The sequence below is a fragment of the Salmo salar genome, chromosome ssa04, assembly GCF_905237065.1.
Source record: "Salmo salar chromosome ssa04, Ssal_v3.1, whole genome shotgun sequence".
Taxonomy (NCBI): Eukaryota; Metazoa; Chordata; class Actinopteri; order Salmoniformes; family Salmonidae; genus Salmo; species Salmo salar.
This window is the reverse complement of record NC_059445.1, coordinates 2,686,524-2,714,023: the sequence shown is the minus strand read 5'-3', so window position 1 is coordinate 2,714,023 and position 27,500 is coordinate 2,686,524. Positions and strand designations below refer to the sequence as shown.

At 46.1% G+C, this 27,500-nt stretch overlaps 1 protein-coding gene across 2 annotated transcripts in view; it reads right to left on the bottom strand.

The window, feature by feature from the left end:
• Positions 1-27,500, bottom strand: part of LOC106592297 (G protein-coupled receptor kinase 6) — a 93,378-nt gene that overhangs the window by 19,379 nt on the left and 46,499 nt on the right. For both annotated transcript variants that reach the window (XM_045716299.1, XM_045716300.1), the window contains exons 3-7: positions 27,425-27,500; positions 22,061-22,138; positions 19,476-19,576; positions 6,206-6,298; positions 767-830 (exon numbers count right to left, since the gene is read on the bottom strand). The exon at positions 27,425-27,500 is cut by the window's right edge and continues 37 nt beyond it. In XM_045716299.1, the coding sequence (XP_045572255.1) occupies positions 767-830; positions 6,206-6,298; positions 19,476-19,576; positions 22,061-22,138; positions 27,425-27,500 (412 nt within the window). The remainder of the gene's footprint in view (positions 1-766; positions 831-6,205; positions 6,299-19,475; positions 19,577-22,060; positions 22,139-27,424) is intronic.

Here is a 27,500-nt window from a genome sequence, read left to right as displayed (position 1 = left end):
AGGGTCAAACTCTCACCTCACTCAGGGTCAAACTCTCACCTCACTCAGGGTCAAACTCTCACCTCACTCAGGGTCAAACTCTCACCTCACTCAGGGTCAAACTCTCACCTCACTCAGGGTCAAACTCTCACCTCACTCAGGGTCAAACTCTCACCTCACTCAGGGTCAAACTCTCACCTCACTCAGGGTCAAACAGTCACCTCACTCAGGGTCAAACAGTCACCTCACTCAGGGTCAAACAGTCACCTCACTCAGGGTCAAACAGTCACCTCACTCAGGGTCAAACAGTCACCTCACTCAGGGTCAAACAGTCACCTCACTCAGGGTCAAACAGTCACCTCACTCAGGGTCAAACAGTCACCTCACTCAGGGTCAAACAGTCACCTCACTCAGGGTCAAACAGTCACCTCACTCAGGGTCAAACAGTCACCTCACTCAGGGTCAAACAGTCACCTCACTCAGGGTCAAACAGTCACCTCACTCAGGGTCAAACAGTCACCTCACTCAGGGTCAAACTCTCACCTCACTCAGGGTCAAACTCTCACCTCACTCAGGGTCAAACTCTCACCTCACTCAGGGTCAAACTCTCACCTCACTCAGGGTCAAACTCTCACCTCACTCAGGGTCAAACTCTCACCTCACTCAGGGTCAAACTCTCACCTCACTCAGGGTCAAACTCTCACCTCACTCAGGGTCAAACAGTCACCTCACTCAGGGTCAAACAGTCACCTCACTCAGGGTCAAACATTCAGAGTAACGCACTCACCTCACCAAATCCACCTTTTCCTAGTACTCTGTAATGCCTGAAGGTATTTTTGGTTACTGGTTGCCTGTAGGACGGAGATAGATGGTGTGTTTTAGTTATCATACAGAAGGTTACTAGTTGCCTGTAGGACGGAGAGAGATGGTGTTTTAGTTATCATACAGAAGGTTACTAGTTGACTGTAGGAGAGAGAGAGATGGTGTGTTTTAGTTATCATACAGAAGGTTACTAGTTGACTGTAGGACGGAGAGAGATGGTGTTTTAGTTATCATACAGAAGGTTACTAGTTGACTGTAGGAGAGAGCGAGATGGTGTTTTAGTTATCATACAGAAGGTTACTAGTTGACTGTAGGAGAGAGAGAGAGATGGTGTGTTTTAGTTATCATACAGAAGGTTACTAGTTGACTGTAGGACAGAGAGAGAGAGATGGTGTTTTAGTTATCATACAGAAGGTTACTAGTTGACTGTAGGACAGAGAGAGATGGTGTTTTAGTTATCATACAGAAGGTTACTAGTTGACTGTAGGAGAGAGAGAGAGATGGTGTGTTTTAGTTATCATACAGAAGGTTACTAGGTGACTGTAGGAGAGAGAGATGGTGTTTTAGTTATCATACAGAAGGTTACTAGTTGACTGTAGGAGAGAGAGAGATGGTGTGTTTTAGTTATCATACAGAAGGTTACTAGTTGACTGTAGGAGAGAGGGAGAGATGGTGTGTTTTAGTTATCATACAGAAGGTTACTAGTTGACTGTAGGAGAGAGAGAGAGATGGTGTGTTTCAGTTATCATACAGAAGGTTACTAGTTGACTGTAGGAGAGAGATTGTGTTTTAGTTATCATACAGAAGGTTACTAGTTGACTGTAGGACAGAGAGAGATGGTGTGTTTTAGTTATCATACAGAAGGTTACTAGTTGCCTGTAGGACGGAGAGAGATGGTGTTTTAGTTATCATACAGAAGGTTACTAGTTGACTGTAGGAGAGAGAGAGATGGTGTGTTTTAGTTATCATACAGAAGGTTACTAGTTGACTGTAGGACGGAGAGAGATGGTGTTTTAGTTATCATACAGAAGGTTACTAGTTGACTGTAGGACAGAGAGAGATGGTGTGTTTTAGTTATCATACAGAAGGTTACTAGTTGACTGTAGGAGAGAGAGAGATGGTGTGTTTTAGTTATCATACAGAAGGTTACTAGTTGACTGTAGGACGGAGAGAGAGAGATGGTGTGTTTTAGTTATCATACAGAAGGTTACTAGTTGACTGTAGGACGGAGAGAGAGAGATGGTGTGTTTCAGCTTTCATACAGAAAGGAAAGAAAGGAATGTGTGTGACTGGCCACACGTCATGGCCTGGTTCCTCTCTAGGTTTCTTCCTAGGTTCTGGCCTTTCTAGGGAGTTTTTCCTAGCCACCGTGCTTCTACACCTGCATTGCTTGCTGTTTGGGGTTTTAGGCTGGGTTTCTGTACAGCACTTTGAGATATCAGCTGATGTAAGAAGGATTTATAAATACATTTGATTGATTCATGGATTGACAGAACATTTATTTTATTTAACCTGTTGGGTCTAGGGGGCAGCATTTGCACGTCTGGATAAAAAAAATGTACCCGATTTAATCTGGTTACTAATCCTACCCAGTAACTAGAATATGCATATACTTATTATATATGGATAGAAAACACTCTAAAGTTTCCAAAACTGTTTGAATGGTGTCTGTGAGTATAACAGAACTCATTTGGCAGGCAAAACCCTGAGACATTTTCTGACAGGAAGTGGATACCTGATGTGTTGTATTGATTTTAAACCTATCCCATTGAAAAACACAGGGGTTTAGGAATATTTTGGCACTTCCTATTGCTTCCACTAGATGTCACCAGCCTTTACAAAGTGTTTTGAGTCTTCTGGAGGGAGATCTGACCGAACAAGAGCCATGGAACGGTGATGTCCCATTAGACACCTGGCGCGCTACTTCATGTTGGGTACCCTCGTTCCAATACGTTATAAAAGGCTATGCATTCGTCCACCTTGAATATTATTCATGTTCTGGTTAAAAAGGCCCTAATGATTTATGCTATACAACGTTTGACATGTTTGAACGAACGGAAATATATTTTTTCCCCTCGTTCATGACGAGAAGTCCGGCTGGCTTACATCATGTGCTAACGAGACGGAGATTTTTGGACATAAATGATGAGCTTTTTTGAACAAAACTACATTCGTTATGGACCTGTGATACCTGGAAGTGACATCTGATGAAGAGAATCAAAGGTAATGGATTATTTACATAGTATTTTCGATTTTAGATCTCCCCAACATGACGTCTAGTCTGTATCGCAACGCCGTATTTTTCTGGGCACAGTGCTCAGATTATTGCAAAGTGTGATTTCCCAGTAAGGTTATTTTTAAATCTGGCAAGTTGATTGCGTTCAAAAGATGTAAATCTATAATTCTTTAAATGACAATATAATATTTTACCAATGTTTTCTAATTTTAATTATTTAATTTGTGACGCTGACTTGACTGCCGGTTATTGGAGGGAAACGATTTCCTCAACATCAATGCCATAGTAAAACGCTGTTTTTGTATATAAATATGAACTTGATAGAACTAAAAATGCATGCATTGTCTAACATAATGTCCTAGGAGTGTCATCTGATGGAGATTGTAAAAGGTTAGTGTATCATTTTAGCTGGTTTTATGGTTTTGGTGACCCTGTCTTTGACTTGACAAAACATTACACACAACTCTTGTAAATGTACTGTCCTAACATACTCTAAATTTATGCTTTCGCCGTAAAACCTTTTTGAAATCGTAAAACGTGGTTAGATTAAGGAGATGTTTATCTTTCAAATGGTGTAACATAGTTGTATTTTTGAAAAATTTGAATTTTGACATTTATTTGGATTCAAATTTGCCGCTCTTGAAATGCACCTGCTGTTGATGGAGTGCACCACAGGTGGCACGCTAGCGTCCCACCTAGCCCCAAGAGGTTAACAACCAGATTATAATCTTGGACTAAAAAGCACTTTCAACAGATCATCTTTTTATTCTAGGACTAGGCTTGCTGTATGTCCGGGAAACCGGTCCAAAGAGGCTACTTTACTCAACCCCCTGAGTCAATACATGTTAGAATCACCTTCGGCAGTGATTACAGCTGTGAGTCTCTGGGTAAGTCTCTAAGAGCTGTGAGTCTTTCTGGGTAAGTCTGTAAGAGCTGTGAGTCTTTCTGGGTATGTCGCTAAGAGCTGTGAGTCTTTCTGGGTAAGTCTGTAAGAGCTGTGAGTCTTTCTGGGTATGTCGCTAAGAGCTGTGAGTCTTTCTGGGTAAGTCGCTAAGAGCTGTGAGTCTTTCTGGGTAAGTCGCTAAGAGCTGTGAGTCTTTCTGGGTAAGTCGCTAAGAGCTGTGAGTCTTTCTGGGTAAGTCTCTAAGAGCTGTGAGTCTTTCTGGGTAAGTCTCTAAGAGCTGTGAGTCTTTCTGGGTAAGTCTCTAAGAGCTGTGAGTCTTTCTGGGTAAGTCTAAGAGCTGTGAGTCTTTCTGGGTAAGTCTCTAAGAGCTGTGAGTCTTTCTGGGTAAGTCTCTAAGAGCTGTGAGTCTTTCTGGGTAAGTCTCTAAGAGCTGTGAGTCTTTCTGGGTAAGTCTCTAAGAGCTGTGAGTCTTTCTGGGTAAGTCTCTAAGAGCTGTGAGTCTTTCTGGGTAAGTCTCTAAGAGCTGTGAGTCTTTCTGGGTAAGTCTCTAAGAGCTGTGAGTCTTTCTGGGTAAGTCTCTAAGAGCTGTGATTCTTTCTGGGTAAGTCTCTAAGAGCTGTGATTCTTTCTGGGTAAGTCTCTAAGAGCTGTGAGTCTTTCTGGGTAAGTCTCTAAGAGCTGTGAGTCTTTCTGGGTAAGTCTCTAAGAGCTGTGAGTCTTTCTGGGTAAGTCTCTAAGAGCTGTGAGTCTTTCTGGGTAAGTCTCTAAGAGCTGTGAGTCTTTCTGGGTAAGTCTCTAAGAGCTGTGAGTCTTTCTGGGTAAGTCTAAGAGCTGTGAGTCTTTCTGGGGAAGTCTAAGAGCTGTGAGTCTTTCTGGGGAAGTCTCTAAGAGCTGTGAGTCTTTCTGGGTAAGTCTCTAAGAGCTGTGAGTCTTTCTGGGTAAGTCTCTAAGAGCTGTGAGTCTTTCTGGGTAAGTCTAAGAGCTTTACACACCTGGATTGTATATATTCTTTCACATTATTGTTTTAAAAAGAATTCTTCAATCTCTGTCAAGTTGGTTCTTGATCATTGTTAGACAGCCATTTTCAGCCATAGATTTTCAAGTAGATTTCAGTCAAAACTGTAACTAGGCTACTCAGGAACATTCACCGTCTTCTTGGTAAGAAACTCCAATGTGTAATTGGCTTTGTGTTGTAGGTTATTGTCCTGCTGAAAGGTGAATTCCTCTCCCAGTGTCTGGTGTAAAGCAGACTGAAGCAGGTTTTCCTCTAGCCTGTGTTAAACTGTATTTATTTTTTATCCTAAAAAAATCCTCTAGGTCCTTGCTGATGACAGTCATACCCATAACATGATGCAGCCACCACCATGCTTAAAAACACACTGAGTGATAGTCAGTGATATGTTCTGGGCAAATCAAACACGACACTTTGTATTCAGGACATAAAGTTCATTTCTTTGCAGTATTACTTTAGTGCCTTGTTGCAAACAGGAAGCATGTTTTGGAATATGTTTTATTCTGTTCAGGCTTCCTACTTTTCACTCGTTGTTTAGTTTATTATTGTAGGGTAATTACAATGTTATTTGTTTGAAATTCCCTACTGGATTGAGGGGCCTTACAGATAATTGTATGTGTAGGGTACAGAGATGGGGAAGTCATTAAAAACTAATCATGTTAACTACTATTACTGAACACAGTGTGAGTCCATGCAACTTTTTATTTATTTATTTTATTTATCCTTCATTTAATGAGGCAAGTCAGTTAAGAACAAATTCTTATTTACAATGATGGCCCAAGAACAGTGGGTTAACTGCCTTGTTCAGGGGCAGAACGACAGATTTGTACCTTGTCAGCTCAGGGATAACGATCTAGCGACCTTTCGGTTACTAGTCCAATGATCTAACCACAGGTTGTCAATTTACCTTCTGTCCTCTCTTCAATCTAACTCTTTGTTTTCTCTTTAATTCGGGGTGATATCGGTCTTGTACGTTTAATTTCTTAACGTGTGACTTAAGCATTTTTTTTTACTTAATACTTATTCATTTATTAATTGTGAACATTTTCTACAAACTAAAATTCTACTTTGACATTATGGATTATTGTGTGTAGACCAGTGACACAAAAATCTCAATTGAATCCATTTAAAATTCAGGCTGTAACACAACAACATGTGGGGAAAGTAAAAGGGGGGTTGAATACTTTCTGAAGGGCACTGTGGAACCCTACGTGAGAGAGAAAGTACATTGATCGACTGACTCATGACCCACCTCTCCAGCCACTTCCACTGCAGAAAGCGAGAGAAGTACATGGTCTCCTGGTAGGAGGAGAACGGAGCGCCGCTCAGGTACTCCCGAACAATACTGGAGAAAAGAGAAAGAGAAAGAGAAAGAGAGAGAGAGAGAGAGAGAACGAGAGAGAGAGAACGAGAGAGAGAGAGAGAGAGAGAGAGAGAGAGAGAGATGGAAAGAAACAGAGAGGAAAAAACACTGAGTTAAACATATCCAAGACACCAATCCCCCATTACAACCAAATCTAAAATCCACTTTCTCCAACCAAACCAAACTCTCCACCATTCTGTCTCCCCAAACCTTTTGGTCCACAACTTTAAATATAACATCTTTAAACCAACCATCTCCAACCTTTTATCAACACATTGTAACCTTATATCAACAATCCTTAACCTTATATTAACCATCCCTAATCTTTTATCAACCATTTCTAACCTTCTCTCTGATGTTCAGGTTTATAGAATGACCAGGTAACTCAGACATTCCTCTTTTCCCATGAGAATAACACACTTAAACTGTTACACACACACACACTTTATCAAAAACAGATACCGTGTTTTCATCTGTTTGTGCGTATGTGTGAATGTGTGTGTTGGTGCGTGAGTGTGTATCCATGTGCCCTACTGAAAGCTGAGCTCCAGAATAGAGAGGATGAAATGAAAAGAAGCGTGAAGTACGTCTGAAAGACAGAACATTCCAAACAGTTCAACCAGGAAACTGGAATTCCCAGAAACGCTTTAGAAACAACGGGAGGTCCACTGGAAAAGCACACCCAGCCAGGCGCGTGTGTGTGTGTGTGTGTGTGTGTGTGTGTGTGTGTGTGTGTGTGTGTGTGTATTATAAGAGCATATGAGAGAGAGAGAGAGAGAGAGAGAGAGAGAGAGAGAGAGAGAGAGAAGAAACACACATCACTTCTGATCCCCCCCAAAACACTACAGTAAATGTTCATTCTGTATCTTAGTGCTAGTGTAATCATGGTGTCTTTAACCAGTAGAAGGCTATTGGAGGCGGCTTATGGTAGAGACGTTAGAGGTGGTGTATGGTAGACACATGAACATTCAATTCTCTGGCAACAGCATTGGTGGACATTCCTGCAGTCAGCATGCCAATTGCATGCTTGAAACACATCTGTGGCATTGTGTTGCTTGACAAAACTGCACATTTAAAAAGTGGCCTTTTATTGCCCCCCCCCCCCAGCACAAGGTGCACCTATGTAATGATCATGCTGTTTAATCAGCTTCTTGATATGCCACACCTGTCAGGTGGATGGATTATCTTGGGGCAAACGAGAAATGCTCACTAACAGGGATGTAAACACATTTGTGCACTAAATGTGAGACACGTTCTGTTTATATTGTTGTTCAGTGCACTATACTGCCTATTTGAACTGTCATAACCCCTTCAAACTGAACTGTAGTAAACTGTTTAAAAGCACACAAAACCTGTTTTCTAGCCCCTCACATACGAATATGTGTGCGTTTACACACACACACACAGAAACAAACATTCTTGCATCTGTCCCAGCTCATGTCTCTAACCCAGACTGAGAATAGAATCGTTTTTCCAAAGTAACGTTCCGCTACTCCAAACGGCGTTCCAAGATTCCAGTTGTCCCGAGGGAGAGACCTGGTACGTCACAGAGAGATTCCAGTTGTCCCGAGGGAGAGACCTGGTACGTCAGAGAGAGATTCCAGTTGTCCCGAGGGAGAGACCTGGTACGTCACAGAGAGATTCCAGTTGTCCCGAGGGAGAGACCTGGTACGTCACAGAGAGATTCCAGTTGTCCCGAGGGAGAGACCTGGTACGTCACAGAGAGATTCCAGTTGTCCCGAGGGAGAGACCTGGTACGTCACAGAGAGAGATTCCAGTTGTCCCGAGGGAGAGACCTGGTACGTCACAGAGAGAGATTCCAGTTGTCCCGAGGGAGAGACCTGGTACGTCACAGAGAGAGATTCCAGTTGTCCCGAGGGAGAGACCTGGTACGTCACAGAGAGAGATTCCAGTTGTCCCGAGGGAGAGACCTGGTACGTCACAGAGAGAGATTCCAGTTGTCCCGAGGGAGAGACCTGGTACGTCAGAGAGAGATTCCAGTTGTCCCGAGGGAGAGACCTGGTACGTCAGAGAGAGATTCCAGTTGTCCCGAGGGAGAGACCTGGTACGTCACAGAGAGATTCCAGTTGTCCCGAGGGAGAGACCTGGTACGTCAGAGAGAGATTCCAGTTGTCCCGAGGGAGAGACCTGGTACATCAGAGAGAGATTCCAGTTGTCCCGAGGGAGAGACCTGGTACATCAGAGAGAGATTCCAGTTGTCCCGAGGGAGAGACCTGGTACGTCACAGAGAGAGATTCCAGTTGTCCCGAGGGAGAGACCTGGTACGTCACAGAGAGAGATTCCAGTTGTCCCGAGGGAGAGACCTGGTACGTCACAGAGAGATTCCAGTTGTCCCGAGGGAGAGACCCGGTACGTCAGAGAGAGATTCCAGTTGTCCCGAGGGAGAGACCCGGTACGTCAGAGAGAGATTCCAGTTGTCCCGAGGGAGAGACCTGGTACGTCAGAGAGAGATTCCAGTTGTCCCGAGGGAGAGACCTGGTACGTCACAGAGAGATTCCAGTTGTCCCGAGGGAGAGACCTGGTACGTCACAGAGAGATTCCAGTTGTCCCGAGGGAGAGACCTGGTACGTCAGAGAGAGATTCCAGTTGTTCCGAGGGCGAGACCTGGTACGTCAGAGAGAGATTCCAGTTGTCCCGAGGGAGAGACCTGGTACGTCACAGAGAGAGATTCCAGTTGTCCCGAGGGAGAGACCTGGTACGTCACAGAGAGAGATTCCAGTTGTCCCGAGGGAGAGACCTGGTACGTCAGAGAGAGATTCCAGTTGTCCCGAGGGAGAGACCTGGTACGTCACAGAGAGATTCCAGTTGTCCCGAGGGAGAGACCTGGTACGTCACAGAGAGATTCCAGTTGTCCCGAGGGAGGGACCTGGTACAGAGAGAGATTCCAGTTGTCCCGAGGGAGAGACCTGGTACGTCACAGAGAGAGATTCCAGTTGTCCCGAGGGAGAGACCTGGTACGTCACAGAGAGATTCCAGTTGTCCCGAGGGAGAGACCTGGTACGTCACAGAGAGATTCCAGTTGTCCCGAGGGAGAGACCTGGTACGTCACAGAGAGATTCCAGTTGTCCCGAGGGAGAGACCTGGTACGTCACAGAGAGATTCCAGTTGTCCCGAGGGAGAGACCTGGTACGTCAGAGAGAGATTCCAGTTGTCCCGAGGGAGAGACCTGGTACAGAGAGAGATTCCAGTTGTCCCGAGGGAGAGACCTGGTTCGTCAGAGAGAGATTCCAGTTGTCCCGAGGGAGAGACCTGGTACAGAGAGAGATTCCAGTTGTCCCGAGGGAGAGACCTGGTACGTCAGAAAGAGATTCCAGTTGTCCCGAGGGAGAGACCTGGTACGTCAGAGAGAGATTCCAGTTGTCCCGAGGGAGAGACCTGGTACGTCAGAGAGAGATTCCAGTTGTCCCGAGGGAGGGACCTGGTACAGAGAGAGATTCCAGTTGTCCCGAGGGAGGGACCTGGTACAGAGAGAGATTCCAGTTGTCCCGAGGGAGGGACCTGGTACAGAGAGAGATTCCAGTTGTCCCGAGGGAGAGACCTGGTACGTCAGAGAGAGATTCCAGTTGTCCCGAGGGAGGGACCTGGTACGTCAGAGAGAGATTCCAGTTGTCCCGAGGGAGAGACCTGGTACGTCAGAGAGAGATTCCAGTTGTCCCGAGGGAGAGACCTGGTACGTCAGAGAGAGATTCCAGTTGTCCCGAGGGAGAGACCTGGTACGTCACAGAGAGAGATTCCAGTTGTCCCGAGGGAGAGACCTGGTACGTCAGAGAGAGATTCCAGTTGTCCCGAGGGGAGGGACCTGGTACGTCAGAGAGAGATTCCAGTTGTCCCGAGGGAGGGACCTGGTACGTCAGAGAGAGATTCCAGTTGTCCCGAGGGAGAGACCTGGTACGTCACAGAGAGATTCCAGTTGTCCCGAGGGAGAGACCTGGTACGTCAGATAGAGATTCCAGTTGTCCCGAGGGAGAGACCTGGTACGTCAGAGAGAGATTCCAGTTGTCCCGAGGGAGAGACCTGGTACGTCAGAGAGAGATTCCAGTTGTCCCGAGGGAGAGACCTGGTACGTCACAGAGAGATTCCAGTTGTCCCGAGGGAGAGACCTGGTACGTCAGAGAGAGATTCCAGTTGTCCCGAGGGAGAGACCTGGTACGTCAGAGAGAGATTCCAGTTGTCCCGAGGGAGAGACCTGGTACGTCACAGAGAGATTCCAGTTGTCCCGAGGGAGAGACCTGGTACGTCACAGAGAGATTCCAGTTGTCCCGAGGGAGAGACCTGGTACGTCAGAGAGAGATTCCAGTTGTCCCGAGGGAGAGACCTGGTACGTCAGAGAGAGATTCCAGTTGTCCCGAGGGAGAGACCTGGTACGTCACAGAGAGATTCCAGTTGTCCCGAGGGAGAGACCTGGTACGTCAGAGAGAGATTCCAGTTGTCCCGAGGGAGAGACCTGGTACGTCAGAGAGAGATTCCAGTTGTCCCGAGGGAGAGACCTGGTACAGAGAGAGATTCCAGTTGTCCCGAGGGAGAGACCTGGTTCGTCAGAGAGAGATTCCAGTTGTCCCGAGGGAGAGACCTGGTACAGAGAGAGATTCCAGTTGTCCCGAGGGAGAGACCTGGTACGTCAGAAAGAGATTCCAGTTGTCCCGAGGGAGAGACCTGGTACGTCAGAGAGAGATTCCAGTTGTCCCGAGGGAGAGACCTGGTACGTCAGAGAGAGATTCCAGTTGTCCCGAGGGAGGGACCTGGTACAGAGAGAGATTCCAGTTGTCCCGAGGGAGGGACCTGGTACAGAGAGAGATTCCAGTTGTCCCGAGGGAGGGACCTGGTACAGAGAGAGATTCCAGTTGTCCCGAGGGAGAGACCTGGTACGTCAGAGAGAGATTCCAGTTGTCCCGAGGGAGGGACCTGGTACGTCAGAGAGAGATTCCAGTTGTCCCGAGGGAGAGACCTGGTACGTCAGAGAGAGATTCCAGTTGTCCCGAGGGAGAGACCTGGTACGTCAGAGAGAGATTCCAGTTGTCCCGAGGGAGAGACCTGGTACGTCACAGAGAGAGATTCCAGTTGTCCCGAGGGAGAGACCTGGTACGTCAGAGAGAGATTCCAGTTGTCCCGAGGGAGGGACCTGGTACGTCAGAGAGAGATTCCAGTTGTCCCGAGGGAGGGACCTGGTACGTCAGAGAGAGATTCCAGTTGTCCCGAGGGAGAGACCTGGTACGTCACAGAGAGATTCCAGTTGTCCCGAGGGAGAGACCTGGTACGTCAGATAGAGATTCCAGTTGTCCCGAGGGAGAGACCTGGTACGTCAGAGAGAGATTCCAGTTGTCCCGAGGGAGAGACCTGGTACGTCAGAGAGAGATTCCAGTTGTCCCGAGGGAGAGACCTGGTACGTCACAGAGAGATTCCAGTTGTCCCGAGGGAGAGACCTGGTACGTCAGAGAGAGATTCCAGTTGTCCCGAGGGAGAGACCTGGTACGTCAGAGAGAGATTCCAGTTGTCCCGAGGGAGAGACCTGGTACGTCACAGAGAGATTCCAGTTGTCCCGAGGGAGAGACCTGGTACGTCACAGAGAGATTCCAGTTGTCCCGAGGGAGAGACCTGGTACGTCAGAGAGAGATTCCAGTTGTCCCGAGGGAGAGACCTGGTACGTCAGAGAGAGATTCCAGTTGTCCCGAGGGAGAGACCTGGTACGTCACAGAGAGATTCCAGTTGTCCCGAGGGAGAGACCTGGTACGTCAGAGAGAGATTCCAGTTGTCCCGAGGGAGAGACCTGGTACGTCAGAGAGACATTCCAGTTGTCCCGAGGGAGAGACCTGGTACGTCACAGAGAGATTCCAGTTGTCCCGAGGGAGAGACCTGGTACGTCACAGAGAGATTCCAGTTGTCCCGAGGGAGAGACCTGGTACGTCAGAGAGAGATTCCAGTTGTCCCGAGGGAGAGACCTGGTACGTCACAGAGAGATTCCAGTTGTCCCGAGGGAGAGACCTGGTACGTCACAGAGAGAGATTCCAGTTGTCCCGAGGGAGGGACCTGGTACGTCACAGAGAGATTCCAGTTGTCCCGAGGGAGAGACCTGGTACGTCAGAGAGAGATTCCAGTTGTCCCGAGGGAGAGACCTGGTACGTCAGAGAGAGATTCCAGTTGTCCCGAGGGAGGGACCTGGTACGTCACAGAGAGATTCCAGTTGTCCCGAGGGAGAGACCTGGTACGTCACAGAGAGATTCCAGTTGTCCCGAGGGAGAGACCTGGTACGTCAGAGAGAGATTCCAGTTGTCCCGAGGGAGAGACCTGGTACGTCAGAGAGAGATTCCAGTTGTCCCGAGGGAGAGACCTGGTACGTCAGAGAGAGATTCCAGTTGTCCCGAGGGAGAGACCCGGTACGTCAGAGAGAGATTCCAGTTGTCCCGAGGGAGAGACCCGGTACGTCAGAGAGAGATTCCAGTTGTCCCGAGGGAGAGACCTGGTACGTCAGAGAGAGATTCCAGTTGTCCCGAGGGAGGGACCTGGTACGTCACAGAGAGATTCCAGTTGTCCCGAGGGAGAGACCCGGTACGTCACAGAGAGATTCCAGTTGTCCCGAGGGAGAGACCTGGTACGTCAGAGAGAGATTCCAGTTGTCCCGAGGGAGAGACCTGGTACGTCACAGAGAGATTCCAGTTGTCCCGAGGGAGAGACCTGGTACGTCACAGAGAGATTCCAGTTGTCCCCATTCCGACTGTTTGAACTTTAAGTTATAACACACAGAGAGAAACAAAGAGAGAGACAGAGAGAGAGAGACAGAGAGACAGAGAGAGACAGAGAAAGAGAGAGACAGAAGTAGGTTATATGCGTGTGTATACCTGTGCGTGCGTGTATTCTTCATAAAGTCTGACTTGTGTGTGTGTGTGTGTGTGTGTGTGTGTGTGTGTGTGTGTGTGTGTGTGTGTGTGTGCTTTTCCCATTAGGAATAAGGGAAGCTCTGGAAACTTTTTTTGGGACGATATCCTAACTTCCACTCCAGTCCAATTTACACAAAATAGTCTTCCATTGACATCAATGCATGACTACGTGAAAACCTGACTTAAAAAGGGCAATTCTGCCACTTTTCAACCTCATGTTCCTCACCTCCAGCACAATACCAGTGTCTACATAATGTGGAAAATGCATATAATATATATTTACACTTTTTTTTAAGAAGAAAATGTAACGTTAAAAAGTTCTGAATCATCAGAAAATTAAGAGTTAAATTTTTTTTTAAAAACAGATGTTCAAAACACGTAGAGATTCACAGTGACCCGGGGAGTAAGGAATGTCCTCCCTCTGGCTAGAAACACATTTATCTTACTGTTTAATCCTACCCTGTGATGTCACAGAGAAGCATTTTTTGTTAGGACCTTTCTTCTTCTCTTTTTAACCACAGATCCTAGAAACACACTGTTTTCACATGTAGACACTGCACTATATATACACAGCAGTATGGACACCCCTTCATACACTATATATACACACAGCAGCAGTATGGACACCCCTTCATACACTATATATACACACAGCAGCAGTATGGACACCCCTTCATACACTATATATACACACAGCAGCAGTATGGACACCCCTTCATACACTATATATACAGCAGTATGGACACCCCTTCATACACTATATATACAGCAGTATGTGGACACCCCTTCATACACTATATATACAGCAGTATGTGGACACCCCTTCATACACTATATATACAGCAGTATGTGGACACCCCTTCATACACTATATATACACACAGCAGCAGTATAGACACCCCTTCATACACTATATATACACACAGCAGCAGTATGGACACCCCTTCATACACTATATATACAGCAGTATGGACACCCCTTCATACACTATATATACAGCAGTATGGACACCCCTTCATACACTATATATACAGCAGTATGGACACCCCTTCATACACTATATATACAGCAGTATGTGGACACCCCTTCATACACTATATATACAGCAGTATGTGGACACCCCTTCATACACTATATATACAGCAGTATGTGGACACCCCTTCATACACTATATATACAGCAGTATGGACACCCCTTCATACTCTATATATACAGCAGTATGGACACCCCTTCATACTCTATATATACAGCAGTATGTGGACACCCCTTCATACACTACATATACAGCAGTATGTGGACACCCCTTCATACACTATATATACACAGCAGTATGTGGACACCCCTTCATACTCTATATATACAGCAGTATGTGGACACCCCTTCATACACTATATATACAGCAGTATGTGGACACCCCTTCATACACTATATATACACAGCAGCAGTATGGACACCCCTTCATACACTATATATACAGCAGTATGGACACCCCTTCATACACAATATATACAGCAGTATGTGGACACCCCTTCATACACTATATATACAGCAGTATGGACACCCCTTCATACACTATATATACAGCAGTATGTGGACACCCCTTCATACACTATATATACAGCAGTATGTGGACACCCCTTCATACACTATATATACAGCAGCATTATGTGGACACCCCTTCATACACTATATATACAGCAGTATGTGGACACCCCTTCATACACTATATATACAGCAGTATGTGGACACCCCTTCATACACTATATATACAGCAGTATGTGGACACCCCTTCATACACTATATATACAGCAGTATGTGGACACCCCTTCATACACTATATATACAGCAGTATGTGGACACCCCTTCATACACTATATATACAGCAGTATGTGGACACCCCTTCATACACTATATATACAGCAGTATGTGGACACCCCTTCATACACTATATATACAGCAGTATGTGGACACCTCTTCATACACTATATATACAGCAGTATGGACACCCCTTCATACACTATATATACACAGCAGTATGTGGACACCCCTTCATACACTATATATACACACAGCAGCTGTATGTGGACACCCCTTCATACACTATATATACAGCAGCAGTATGGACACCCCTTCATACACTATATATACAGCAGCAGTATGGACACCCCTTCATACACTATATATACACAGCAGCAGTATGGACACCCCTTCATACACTATATATACACAGCAGCAGTATGGACACCCCTTCATACACAATATATACAGCAGTATGTGGACACCCCTTCATACACTATATATACAGCAGTATGGACACCCCTTCATACACTATATATACAGCAGTATGTGGACACCCCTTCATACACTATATATACAGCAGTATGTGGACACCCCTTCATACACTATATATACAGCAGTATGTGGACACCCCTTCATACACTATATATACAGCAGTATGTGGACACCCCTTCATACACTATATATACAGCAATATGGACACCCCTTCATACACTATATATACACAGCAGTATGTGGACACCCCTTCATACACTATATATACACACAGCAGCTGTATGTGGACACCCCTTCATACACTATATATACACACAGCAGCTGTATGTGGACACCCCTTCATACACTATATATACAGCAGCAGTATGGACACCCCTTCATACACTATATATACAGCAGTATGTTGGACACCCCTTCAAATGAATAGATTGTTTTTTTCAGCCCCACCCCTTCCTGACCGGTGTATAAAATTGAGCACACAGCCATGCAATCTCCTTAGACAAACATTGGCAGTAGAATAGCCTTACTGAAGAGCTCAGTGACATTTCCAATGTGGCACCGTCATAGGATGCCACCTTTCCAACAAGTCGGTTTGTAAAATTTCTGCCCTGCTAGAGATGCCCCGGTCAACTGTAAGTGGAAACATCTAGGAGCAACAACGGCTCAGTCGTGAAGTGGTAGGCCACACAAGCTCAGAGAACGGGACCGCCGAGTGGTGAAGCGCTGCACCGGGTCAAAATCGTCTGTCCTCGGATGCAACATTCACTACTCTGGAAGAAACGTCAGCACAATAACTGTTCGTCTGGAGCTTCATGAAATGGGTTTCCATGGCTGAGCAGCCGCACACAAGCCTAAGATCACCATGCACAATGCCAAGCATTGTCTGGAGTGGTGTAAAGCTCGTCCCCATTGGACTCTGGAGCAGTGGAAACACGTTCTCTAGAGTGATGAATCACGCTTCACCATCTGGCAGTCCGACGGATAAATCTGGGTTTGGCAGATGCCAGGAGAACGCTACCTGCCCCAATGCACACTGCCAACTGTAAAGTTTGGTGGAGGAGGAATAATATATGGGTCTGTTTTTTCATGGTTCGGGCCCTTTAGTTCCAGGGAAGGGACATTTTAAGTGACATTTTAGACAATTCTGTGCTTCCAACTTTATGGCAACAGTTTGGGGAAGGCCCTTTCCTGTTTCAGCATGACAATGCCCCCCGTGCACAAAGAGAGGTCCATAGAGAAATGGTTTGTCGAGATCGGTGTAGAAGAACTTGACTGGCCTGCACAGAGCCCTGACCTCAACCCCATCGAACACCTTTGGAATGAATTGTAATTCCGACTGTGAGCCAGGCCTAATCGCCCAACATCAGTGCCCGACCTCACTAATGCTCTTGTGGCTGAATGGAAGCAAGTCCCCACAGTAATAATCCAACATCTAGTGGAAATCCTTCCCAGAAGAGTGGAGGCTGTTATAGCAGTAAAGGGGTCGACCAACTCCATATTAATGTCCATGATTTAGTAATGAGATGTTTGACGAGCAGGTGTCCACATCCTGTTGGTCATGTAGTGTTGCTCTATTGGCTCTGGGGCTGAGAGCAGGAAACTACGACACCTGTAATTCAGTGTGTGGTGAACACTGAGGCCGTTGTTGTGCCCATGCCAGGCGTCCGGATGCCCTCTCCTGCTGCTCACGTCCATTTGGCACCACTGTGTGTGTGTGTGTATGTGTGTGTGTGTGTGTGTGTGTGTGTGTGTGTAATACTGTTCCAGGTGCCAGCTCCCTCATAATCATTACTGTGACAGAGTTGAGCTCTTTCCAACACACACACACACACACACACACACACACACACACACACACACACACACACTGCGCTAACACACACCATACACACACACACGTCATAACTCTCTAAACAGTTTATGTCTTAAAAAAGTTTCAGAAGCATCCTAACTGCAGCCTTAGTTGACAAGAGATACCCTCCTGTAGGTTTACACTCCAACCCTGTTCCTGGAGAGAAACCCTCCTGTAGGTTTACACTCCAACTCTGTTCCTGGAGAGATACCCTCCTGTAGGTTTACACTCCAACCCTGTTCCTGGAGAGATACCCTCCTGTAGGTTTTAACTCCAACCCTGTTCCTGGAGAGATACCCTCCTGTAGGTTTACACTCCAACCCTGTTCCTGGAGAGATACCCTCCTGTAGGTTTACACTCCAACCCTGTTCCTGGAGAGAAACCCTCCTGTAGGTTTACACTCCAACCCTGTTCCTGGAGAGAAACCCTCCTGTAGGTTTACACTCCAACCCTGTTCCTGGAGAGATACCCTCCTGTAGGTTTACACTCCAACTCTGTTCCTGGAGAGATACCCTCCTGTAGGTTTACACTCCAACTCTGTTCCTGGAGAGATACCCTCCTGTAGGTTTTAACTCCAACCCTGTTCCTGGAGAGATACCCTCCTGTAGGTTTACACTCCAACCCTGTTCCTGGAGAGAAACCCTCCTGTAGGTTTACACTCCAACCCTGTTCCTGGAGAGCTACCCTCCTGTAGGTTTACACTCCAACCCTGTTCCTGGAGAGATACCCTCCTGTAGGTTTTAACTCCAACCCTGTTCCTGGAGAGATACCCTCCTGTAGGTTTTAACTCCACCCCCAGTTGTAACTAACCTGATTCAGTTTACCAACCAGCTGATTATTAGAATCAGGAACTCTCCAGGAACAGGGTTGTAGAGAACCTACAGGGTTGTAGAGAACCTACATTATGATAGCTCTCCAGGAACAGGGTTGTAGAGAACCTACATTACGATAGCTCTCCAGGAACAGGGTTGTAGAGAACCTACATTATGATAGCTCTCCAGGAACAGGGTTGTAGAGAACCTACATTATGATAGCTCTCCAGGAACAGGGTTGTAGAGAACCTACATTACGATAGCTCTCCAGGAACAGGGTTGTAGAGAACCTACATTATGATAGCTCTCCAGGAACAGGGTTGTAGAGAACCTACATTATGATAGCTCTCCAGGAACAGGGTTGGGAATCCCTGCCAAAACACACAAAGCCAGGACCCATTGAAAAGCCAAATCCTCCATCCATCACATCGAAGCCAAACTAAATGTCATCTTCCATGAATTTTCACATCTCCTCCAATGGTTTACAACACATTCCCAGAATCTCGTAAAAATCCCTTCAGCTGTTTTTGTTTATCAAGTACTAAATCAGGAGGAGGCAAGATCAGGTGGGACCATTCTAGCCAATGAGAGGGCAGATACGCACGTGAACAACAGGCACAGCGGTTTCCACTAGTTACCACAGCCACAAAGTCAAAATTGGCTATATAGTAAAAATTCATAAAAACAAATGTGCTTTTTTTCCTTTTCATTTAAGGTTAGGTTTAGGCATAAGGTTAGCAGTGTGGTTAAGGTTAGGTTAAAAATCACATTTTACGAAGAGAAATTGTAGAAATAGGCAGGGTTTATGACTTTGTGGCTGTGGTAACTAGTGATGACCAGGCACAACTCCAAACAAAGTTTTTTTTCCCTCAAAGTTGCCGGAATATCACGTATCCTACTTATACCAGTACACTCTTAACAACCTAAGTATTACAACAATGTATATTTGATCAAATAAGCCACACGTAGCAAATAAGCCATTACATTTTTGTTAACCAAATTCCACACTCTCTCATTGACCTCCATACAAAAACGTTTTGCTTGTTGAGTTCTCCCTCGCTTCACCTTTTCATCTCTGGCATTAGGATTCAGTTAAATCTTCCTGCCCCACAATTCCAACACAACCATCATTCCAAAATGGCCCCCAGATACAATAGCCAGACCACTTAATTATATATAGCTCTTCGATTGACAGGTGTGCTGACCAATGAATGCCAGGTGATACCCTGATTGACAGGTGAGCTGACCAATGAATGTCAGCTCATACCCTGATTGACAGGTGTTTAGACCAATAAGAGAGACAGACATACTTGCAGCAGTCGTTGAAGAGTTCTTTGCAGGGCGTCTGTTCCAGCTTCTCACGACACTCCCCTACCAACTCCTGAGGTATATCTCGCAGATGGGCTGCCGACTAGACGGAGAGACATGTATTTATTAATGAACCAAATCTATCTACAGAGCCTTCAGAAAGTATTCATACCCCTTGAATTATTCCACATTCTGTTGTTTCAGCCTGAATTCAAAATGGAAAAAATATATATACACAAAAACACACATTTTACATTTACATTTTAGTCATTTAGCAACTTACGAAACCCCATAATGACAAAGTGAAAACATGTTTTTAGAAATGTTTGCACATTTACTGAAAATTAGATGCAGAAATATCTCATTTACATAATATTCACACCCCTGAGTCAATATAATCACCTTTGGCAGCTTATTTAATTTACCTTATTTAATCAGTATTCAGACCCATTGATTAAATACATTTGGAAAATGTATAAAAACATTTTAGAATAATGCTTTAACGTAAAAAAAAAAAAATGTGGAAAAAGTCAAGGGGTCTGAATACTTTCAGAAGGAAAAGTATGTCTATGGAAAGTATTCAGACTTCTTGACTTTTACCATATTTTGTTACTTTACAGCATTATTCTAAAATGTTTTTATACATTTTACAAATGTATTTAATCAATGGGTCTGAATACTGATTAAATAAGACCCATTGATTAAATAAATGTTTCTCCTCATCAATCTACACACAATACCCCATAATGCTAAAGCAAAAAAAGGTTTTTAGAAATATTTGCAAATTTATAAATAATTTAAAAAAAACATGCCTTATTTACATAAGTATTCAAACCCTTTACTATGAGACTCAATTTTCCTCTGGTGCATCTTGTTTCCATTGATCATCCTTGATGTTTCTACAACTTGATTGGAGTGCACCTGTGGTAAATTCACTTGATTGGACGTGTTTGGAAAGGCACACCCCTGTCTATATAAGGTCCCACAGTTGACAGTGCATGTCAGAGCAAAAAACAAGAAATTAGGTCAAAGGAACTGTCCATTGAGCTCAGAGACAGGATTGTGTCGAGGCACAGATCTGGGGAAGGGTCCCAAAACAATTCTGCAGCATTGAAGGTCCAGAAGCACACAGTGGCCTCCATCATTCTTAAATGGAAGAAGTTTGGAACCACCAAGACTCTTCCTAGAGCTGGACGCCCGGCCAAACTGAGAAATCGGGGGAGAAGGACCTTGGTCAGGGAGGTGACCAAGAACCCGATGGTCACTCTGATAGAGCTACAGAGTTCCTCTGTGGAGATGGGAGAACCTTCCAGAAGGACACCCATCTCTGCAGCACTCCACCAATCAGGCCTTTATGGTAGAGTGGCCAGACGGATGCCACTCCTCAGTAAAAGGCACGTCAGCCCACTTGGAGTTTACCAAAAGGCACCTAAAGACTCTCAGACCATGAGAGACAAGATTCTCTGGTCTGATGAAACCAAGATTGAACTCTTTGGCCTGAATGCCAAGCATCACATCTGGAGGAAACCTGGCACCATCCCTACGGTGAAGCATGATGGTGGCAGCATCATGCTGTGGGGATGTTTTTCAGGGACTGGGAGACTAGTCAGGATTGAGGGAAAGATGAACGGAGTAAAGTACAGAGAGCTCCTTGATGAAAACCTGCTCCAGAGCGCTCAGGACCTCAGACTGGGGAGAAGGTTCACCTTCCAACAGGACATCGACCCTAAACACACAGCCAAGACAACGCAGGACTGGCTTCGGGACAGTCTCTGAATGAGTGGCCCAGCCAGAGCCCGATCTAACATCTCTGGAGAGACCTGAAAATACCTGTGCAGCGACGCTCCCGGTCCAACCTAACAGAGCTTGAGAGGATCTGCAGAGAAGAATGGGAGAAACTCCCCAAATACAGATGTGCCAAGCTTGTAGCGTCATACCCAAGAAGACCTGAGGTTGTAATCGCTGCCAAAGGTTCTTCAACAAAGAACTGAGTAAAGGGTCTGAATACTTATGGAAATTATATATTCCAGTTTTACATTTCTAATAAAAACGAGCAGAAATTTCTAAAAACCTGTTTTTGCTTTGTCGTTATGGGGTGTTTGTGATGTCATTATGGGGTGTTTGTGATGTCATTATGGGGTATTGTGATGTCATTATGGGGTATTGTAGATTGATGAGGGGAAAAAACAATTGAATCCATTTTAGAATAAAGCTGACTAACGGAACAAAATTTGGAAAATACTTTCCCAAAGCACTGTGTGTGTGTGTGTGTATATATATATATATATATATATATATATATATATATATATAAAAAAAATACACAGTTATCATTACATTTCAAATATCAAATTAATATTGTTGCTTTCTGACTGGAGAGACAGAAGAGGAAAACATATTCATTTGGACAGCATTTCAATAATGGTATTAAATAGTTCAAAGGCAATTACATGTAGCTATCATTACAATTACACTGACTAACATGTCACACTCTTCCAGCGTTAGTTTGATCAGCTGATGTAGTATAGGATGACAAGACGTTGATCTGCACTGGGCCTTTCATCTGTTATTGAAGTAACTTACTCACCCCGTTGTTAAAGTAAGTTTCTAACATCCTGATTCCACAATCCTTCCTCTTCTCATCTGGAGCGAGCTGGTACAGGGCCTGGCAGGAGAGGCACACTGTTACAAACACGATACACTCTCTCCATACATCCACCACAGCATGATGTCACCACATGATAACTACAACACCACAGCATGATGTCACCACATGATAACTACAACACCACAGCATGATGTCACCACATGATAACTACAACACCACAGGATGATGTCACCACATGATAACTACAACACCACCACAGCATGATGTCACCACATGATAACTACAACACCACAGCATGATGTCACCACATGATAACTAGAACAACACCACAGCATGATGTCACCACATGATAACTACAACACCACAGCATGATGTCACCACATGATAACTACAACACCACAGGATGATGTCACCACATGATAACTACAACACCACCACAGCATGATGTCACCACATGATAACTAGAACAACACCACAGGATGATGTCACCACATGATAACTAGAACACCACAGGATGATGTCACCACATGATAACTACAACACCACAGCATGATGTCACCACATGATAACTACAACACCACCCCAGGATGATGTCACCACATGATAACTAGAACACCACCACATGATGATGTCACCACATGATAACTAGAACACCACCACAGGATGATGTCACCACATGATAACTACAACACCACCACAGGATGATGTCACCACATGATAACTACAACACCACCACAGGATGATGTCACCACATGATTTAACTTTAACCTCCCCACGTCTACCTTTGACTCATTCCTCTCTGCCTCCTTCTTTCCACTCCTCTCCTCTTTTGACCTCACCCTCTCACCTTCCCCCCCTACTCACAAGGCAGGCAATACGCTTGACCTCATCTTTACTAGATGCTGTTCTTCCACTAATCTCATTGCAACTCCCCTCCAAATCTCCGACCACTACCTTGTATCCTTTTCCCTCTTGCTCTCATCCAACACTTCTCACTCTGCCCCTACTCGGATGGTATTGCGCCGTCCCAACCTTCGCTCTCTCTCTCCCGCTACTCTCTCCTCTTCCATCCTATCATCTCTTCCCTCTGCTCAAACCTTCTCCAACCTATCTCCTGATTCTGCCTCCTCAACCCTCCTCTCCTCCCTCTCTGCATCCTTTGATTTCCTCTGTCCCCTATCCTCCAGGCCGGCTCGGTCCTCCCCTCCTGCTCCGTGGCTCGACGACTCACTACGAGCTCACAGAACAAGGCTCCCGGGCAGCCGAGCGGAAATGGAGGAAAACTCGCCTCCCCTGCGGACCTGGCATCCTTTCACTCACTCCTCTCTACATTCTCCTCTTCTGTCTCTGCTGCTAAAGCCACTTTCTACCACTCTAAATTCCAAGCCTCTGCCTCTAACCCTAGGAAGCTCTTTGCTACCTTCTCCTCCCTCCTGAATCCTCCTCCCCCCTCCCCCCCTCCTCCCTCTCTGCGGATGACTTCGTCAACCATTTTGAAAAGAAGGTTGACGATATCCGATCCTCGTTTGCTAAGTCAAACGACACCGCTGGTCCTGCTCACACTGCCCTACCCTGTGCTTTGACCTCTTTCTCCCCTCTCTCTCCAGATGAAATCTCGTGTCTTGTGACGGCTGGCCGCCCAACAACCTGCCCACTTGACCCTATCCCCTCCTCTCTTCTCCAGACCATTTCCGGAGACCTTCTCCCCTTCCTCACCTCGCTCATCAACTCATCCTTGACCGCTGGCTACGTCCCTTCCGTCTTCAAGAGAGCGAGAGTTGCACCCCTTCTGAAAAAAACCTACACTCGATCCCTCCGATGTCAACAACTACAGACCAGTATCCCTTCTTTCTTTTCTCTCCAAAACTCTTGAACGTGCCGTCCTTGGCCAGCTCTCCTGCTATCTCGCTCAGAATGACCTTCTTGATCCTAATCAGTCAGGTTTCAAGACTGGGCATTCAACTGAGACTGCTCTTCTCTGTGTCACGGAGGCTCTCCGCACTGCTAAAGCTAACTCTCTCTCCTCTGCTCTCATCCTTCTAGACCTATCTGCTGCCTTTGATACTGTGAACCATCAGATCCTCCTCTCCACCCTCTCCGAGTTGGGCATCTCCCGGCGCGGCCCACGCTTGGATTGCGTCCTACCTGACAGGTCGCTCCTACCAGGTGGCGTGGCGAGAATCTGTCTCCGCACCATGCGCTCTCACCACTGGTGTCCCCCAGGGCTCTGTTCTAGGCCCTCTCCTATTCTCGCTATACACCAAGTCACTTGGCTCTGTCATATCCTCACATGGTCTCTCCTATCATTGCTATGCAGACGACACACAATTAATCTTCTCCTTTCCCCCTTCTGATAACCAGGCGGCGAATCGCATCTCTGCATGTCTGTCAGACATAGCAGTGTGGATGACGGATCACCAGCTCAAGCTGAACCTCGGCAAGACGGAGCTGCTCTTCCTCCCGGGGAAGGACTGCCCGTTCCATGATCTCGCCATCACGGTTGACAACTCCCTTGTGTCCTCCTCCCAGAGTGCTAAGAACCTTGGCGTGATCCTGGACAACACCCTGTCGTTCTCCACTAACATCAAGGCGGTGACCCGATCCTGTAGGTTCATACTCTACAACATTCGCAGAGTACGACCCTGCCTCACACAGGAAGCGGCGCAGGTCCTAATCCAGGCACTTGTCATCTCCCGTCTGGATTACTGCAACTCGCTGTTGGCTGGGCTCCCTGCCTGTGCCATTAAACCCCTACAACTCATCCAGAACGCCGCAGCCCGTCTGGTGTTCAACCTTCCCAAGTTCTCTCACGTCACCCCGCTCCTCCGCTCTCTCCACTGGCTTCCAATTGAAGCTCGCATCCGCTACAAGACCATGGTGATTGCCTACGGAGCTGTGAAGGGAACGGCACCTCCATACCTTCAGGCTCTGATCAGGCCCTACACCCAAACAAGGGCACTGCGTTCATCCACCACTGGCCTGCTGGCCCCCCTACCTCTGAGGAAGCACAGTTCCCGCTCAGCCCAGTCAAAACTGTTCGCTGCTCTGGCACCCCAATGGTGGAACAAGCTCCCTCACGACGCCAGGACAGCGGAGTCAATCACCACCTTCCGGAGACACCTGAAACCCCACCTCTTTAAGGAATACCTAGGATAGGATAAAGTAATCCTTCTAACCCCCCCTTAAAAGATTTAGATGCACTATTGTAAAGTGGTTGTTCCACTGGATATTATAGGTGAATGCACCATTTTGTAAGTCGCTCTGGATAAGAGCGTCTGCTAAATGACTTAAATGTAATGTAAATGTAAAATGTAATGATAACTACAACACCACCACAGGATGATGTCACCACATGATAACTAGAACAACACCACAGGATGATGTCACCACATGATAACTAGAACACCACCACAGGATGATGTCACCACATGATAACTAGAACACCACCACAGGATGATGTCACCATATGATATTGACAACGACAATAACAGTCAGAGAAACAAAATGGCCACCGAGTTTCTCTTCACACTTCTCCTGTCAGTGTGTGTGTGTGTGTGTGTGTGTGTGTGTGTGTGTGTGTGATTCTCTTCACGCTTCTCGACTTCCACAGGTCTGTCTGTCAACGGCAGCGATGACTCGTCATATTTGCATTGTTGCGTCATCGTAGAGTTTGACAGAGTTAGTTCTAGATTGTATCTTAAATTGCACCCTATTCCTTATATAGTGCACTACTTTTGACCAAGAGTTGGCACCCGATTCCCCATGTAGTGCACTACTTTTGACCAGGGACCAATAGGAACAGAGTGCCATTCGGGACAGAGGCCCAGACTAACACCACTGTTCAGTTCTAGATGGATAGGTCTGTCTGTTGACCGAACATGGATATGGTTTAGAACAGTCTAGAACAGTTATAGACAAATATGGGCAACAGTTCCTGACTCACATGGCAGCATGGAGAGGACTTCTGTCATCTCTACTGATACACATACGGCTGTGACTAGGCTACAATGGAAAAGTGGACTTATAAAGTACACAACACTAACCAATCTGAAGTGTTACTGGGTAGCAATCTCTCTGTTTTACACGTTTGGCTAAAAATGTTAGAATAATTGTGTGTTTTGTGAGTTTTTATATGGCCTGTAGGACAGAGGGGGCTGCTGAGGGGAGAACAGATCATAATAATGTCAGGAACAGAGAAAATGGAACGACATCAAACACCTGGAAACTTTAGACCAGAGTCCTATATAGTACCCTACTTTAGACCAGAGTCCTATATAGTACCCTACTTTAGACCAGAGTCCTATATAGTACCCTACTTTAGACCAGAGTCCTATATAGTACCCTACTTTAGACCAGAGTCCTATATAGTACCCTACTTTAGACCAGAGTCCTATATAGTACCCTACTTTAGACCAGAGTCCTATATAGTACCCTACTTTAGACCAGAATCCTATATAGTGTCCTACTTCAGACCAGACTCCTATATAGTGTCCTACTTTAGACCAGAGTCCTATATAGTACCCTACTTTAGACCAGACTCCTATATAGTGTCCTACTTCAGACCAGAGTCCTATGGAAAGTGGCCTATAGGGAAGAGATTTGTCATTTGGGACTCAACCACCCTCTCTGTGAGACTGTTTCCTCATACAATAGTCCATGAGGGGAGATTTTAGGAATACACAAACTGCCTCTGTCAAAACACTTCTCATTGTTTCTCTCAGTGTGTGTGTGTGTGTGTGTGTGTGTGTGTGTGTGTGTGTGTGTGTTTGACACACACAGACGTTGACTAATGTAGGTGTTCACTAAACAAGAAGTGTTTTTTTCATATCTCAGACACCTCCAGGGGCCGGGACACAAGCCTGGGCCTGTGTTAGTCTACCTACCCAGGGGACAGGCCTCTGACGTGGGCTTAATAACCTCATGGAGAGGGTGCATGGAGGAGGAAGGGCAGATATTTTTCTGACAGGCTCCCTTCCAGCGCTCATGCCCTATCCCACCCAAGTTCTCTCTCCACCCCTCTCTCTCATTCTTTCCCCCCCTCTCTCTCTCATTCTTTCCCCCCCTCTCTCTCCCATTCTTTCCCCCCCTCTCTCTCCCATTCTTTCCCCCTCCTCTCTCCCTCACATTACCAGTCCCTCTCTGACTCCCAGGCTCCCCAAGACCCCCCCCACATCTGCATGCCCAAACTCATGCCTAGTCCTTTCTCATGGGAGCTAGCAGAGGAAGCAGGAAAAGGGGGGGGGGTTGAGAGGAAATTGAGGGGGAGAGAGAGAAAGACAGACAGACAGAGAGAGAAATCGTGGGAGAGAGGGATAACGACAGAGACAGATAGAAATGTCTTACCACAGAGTCCATGAACTCGATGCAACGTTTGAGCTCTGGCCTGGTGTCACAGTACTGACGGAACAGCAATCGACCA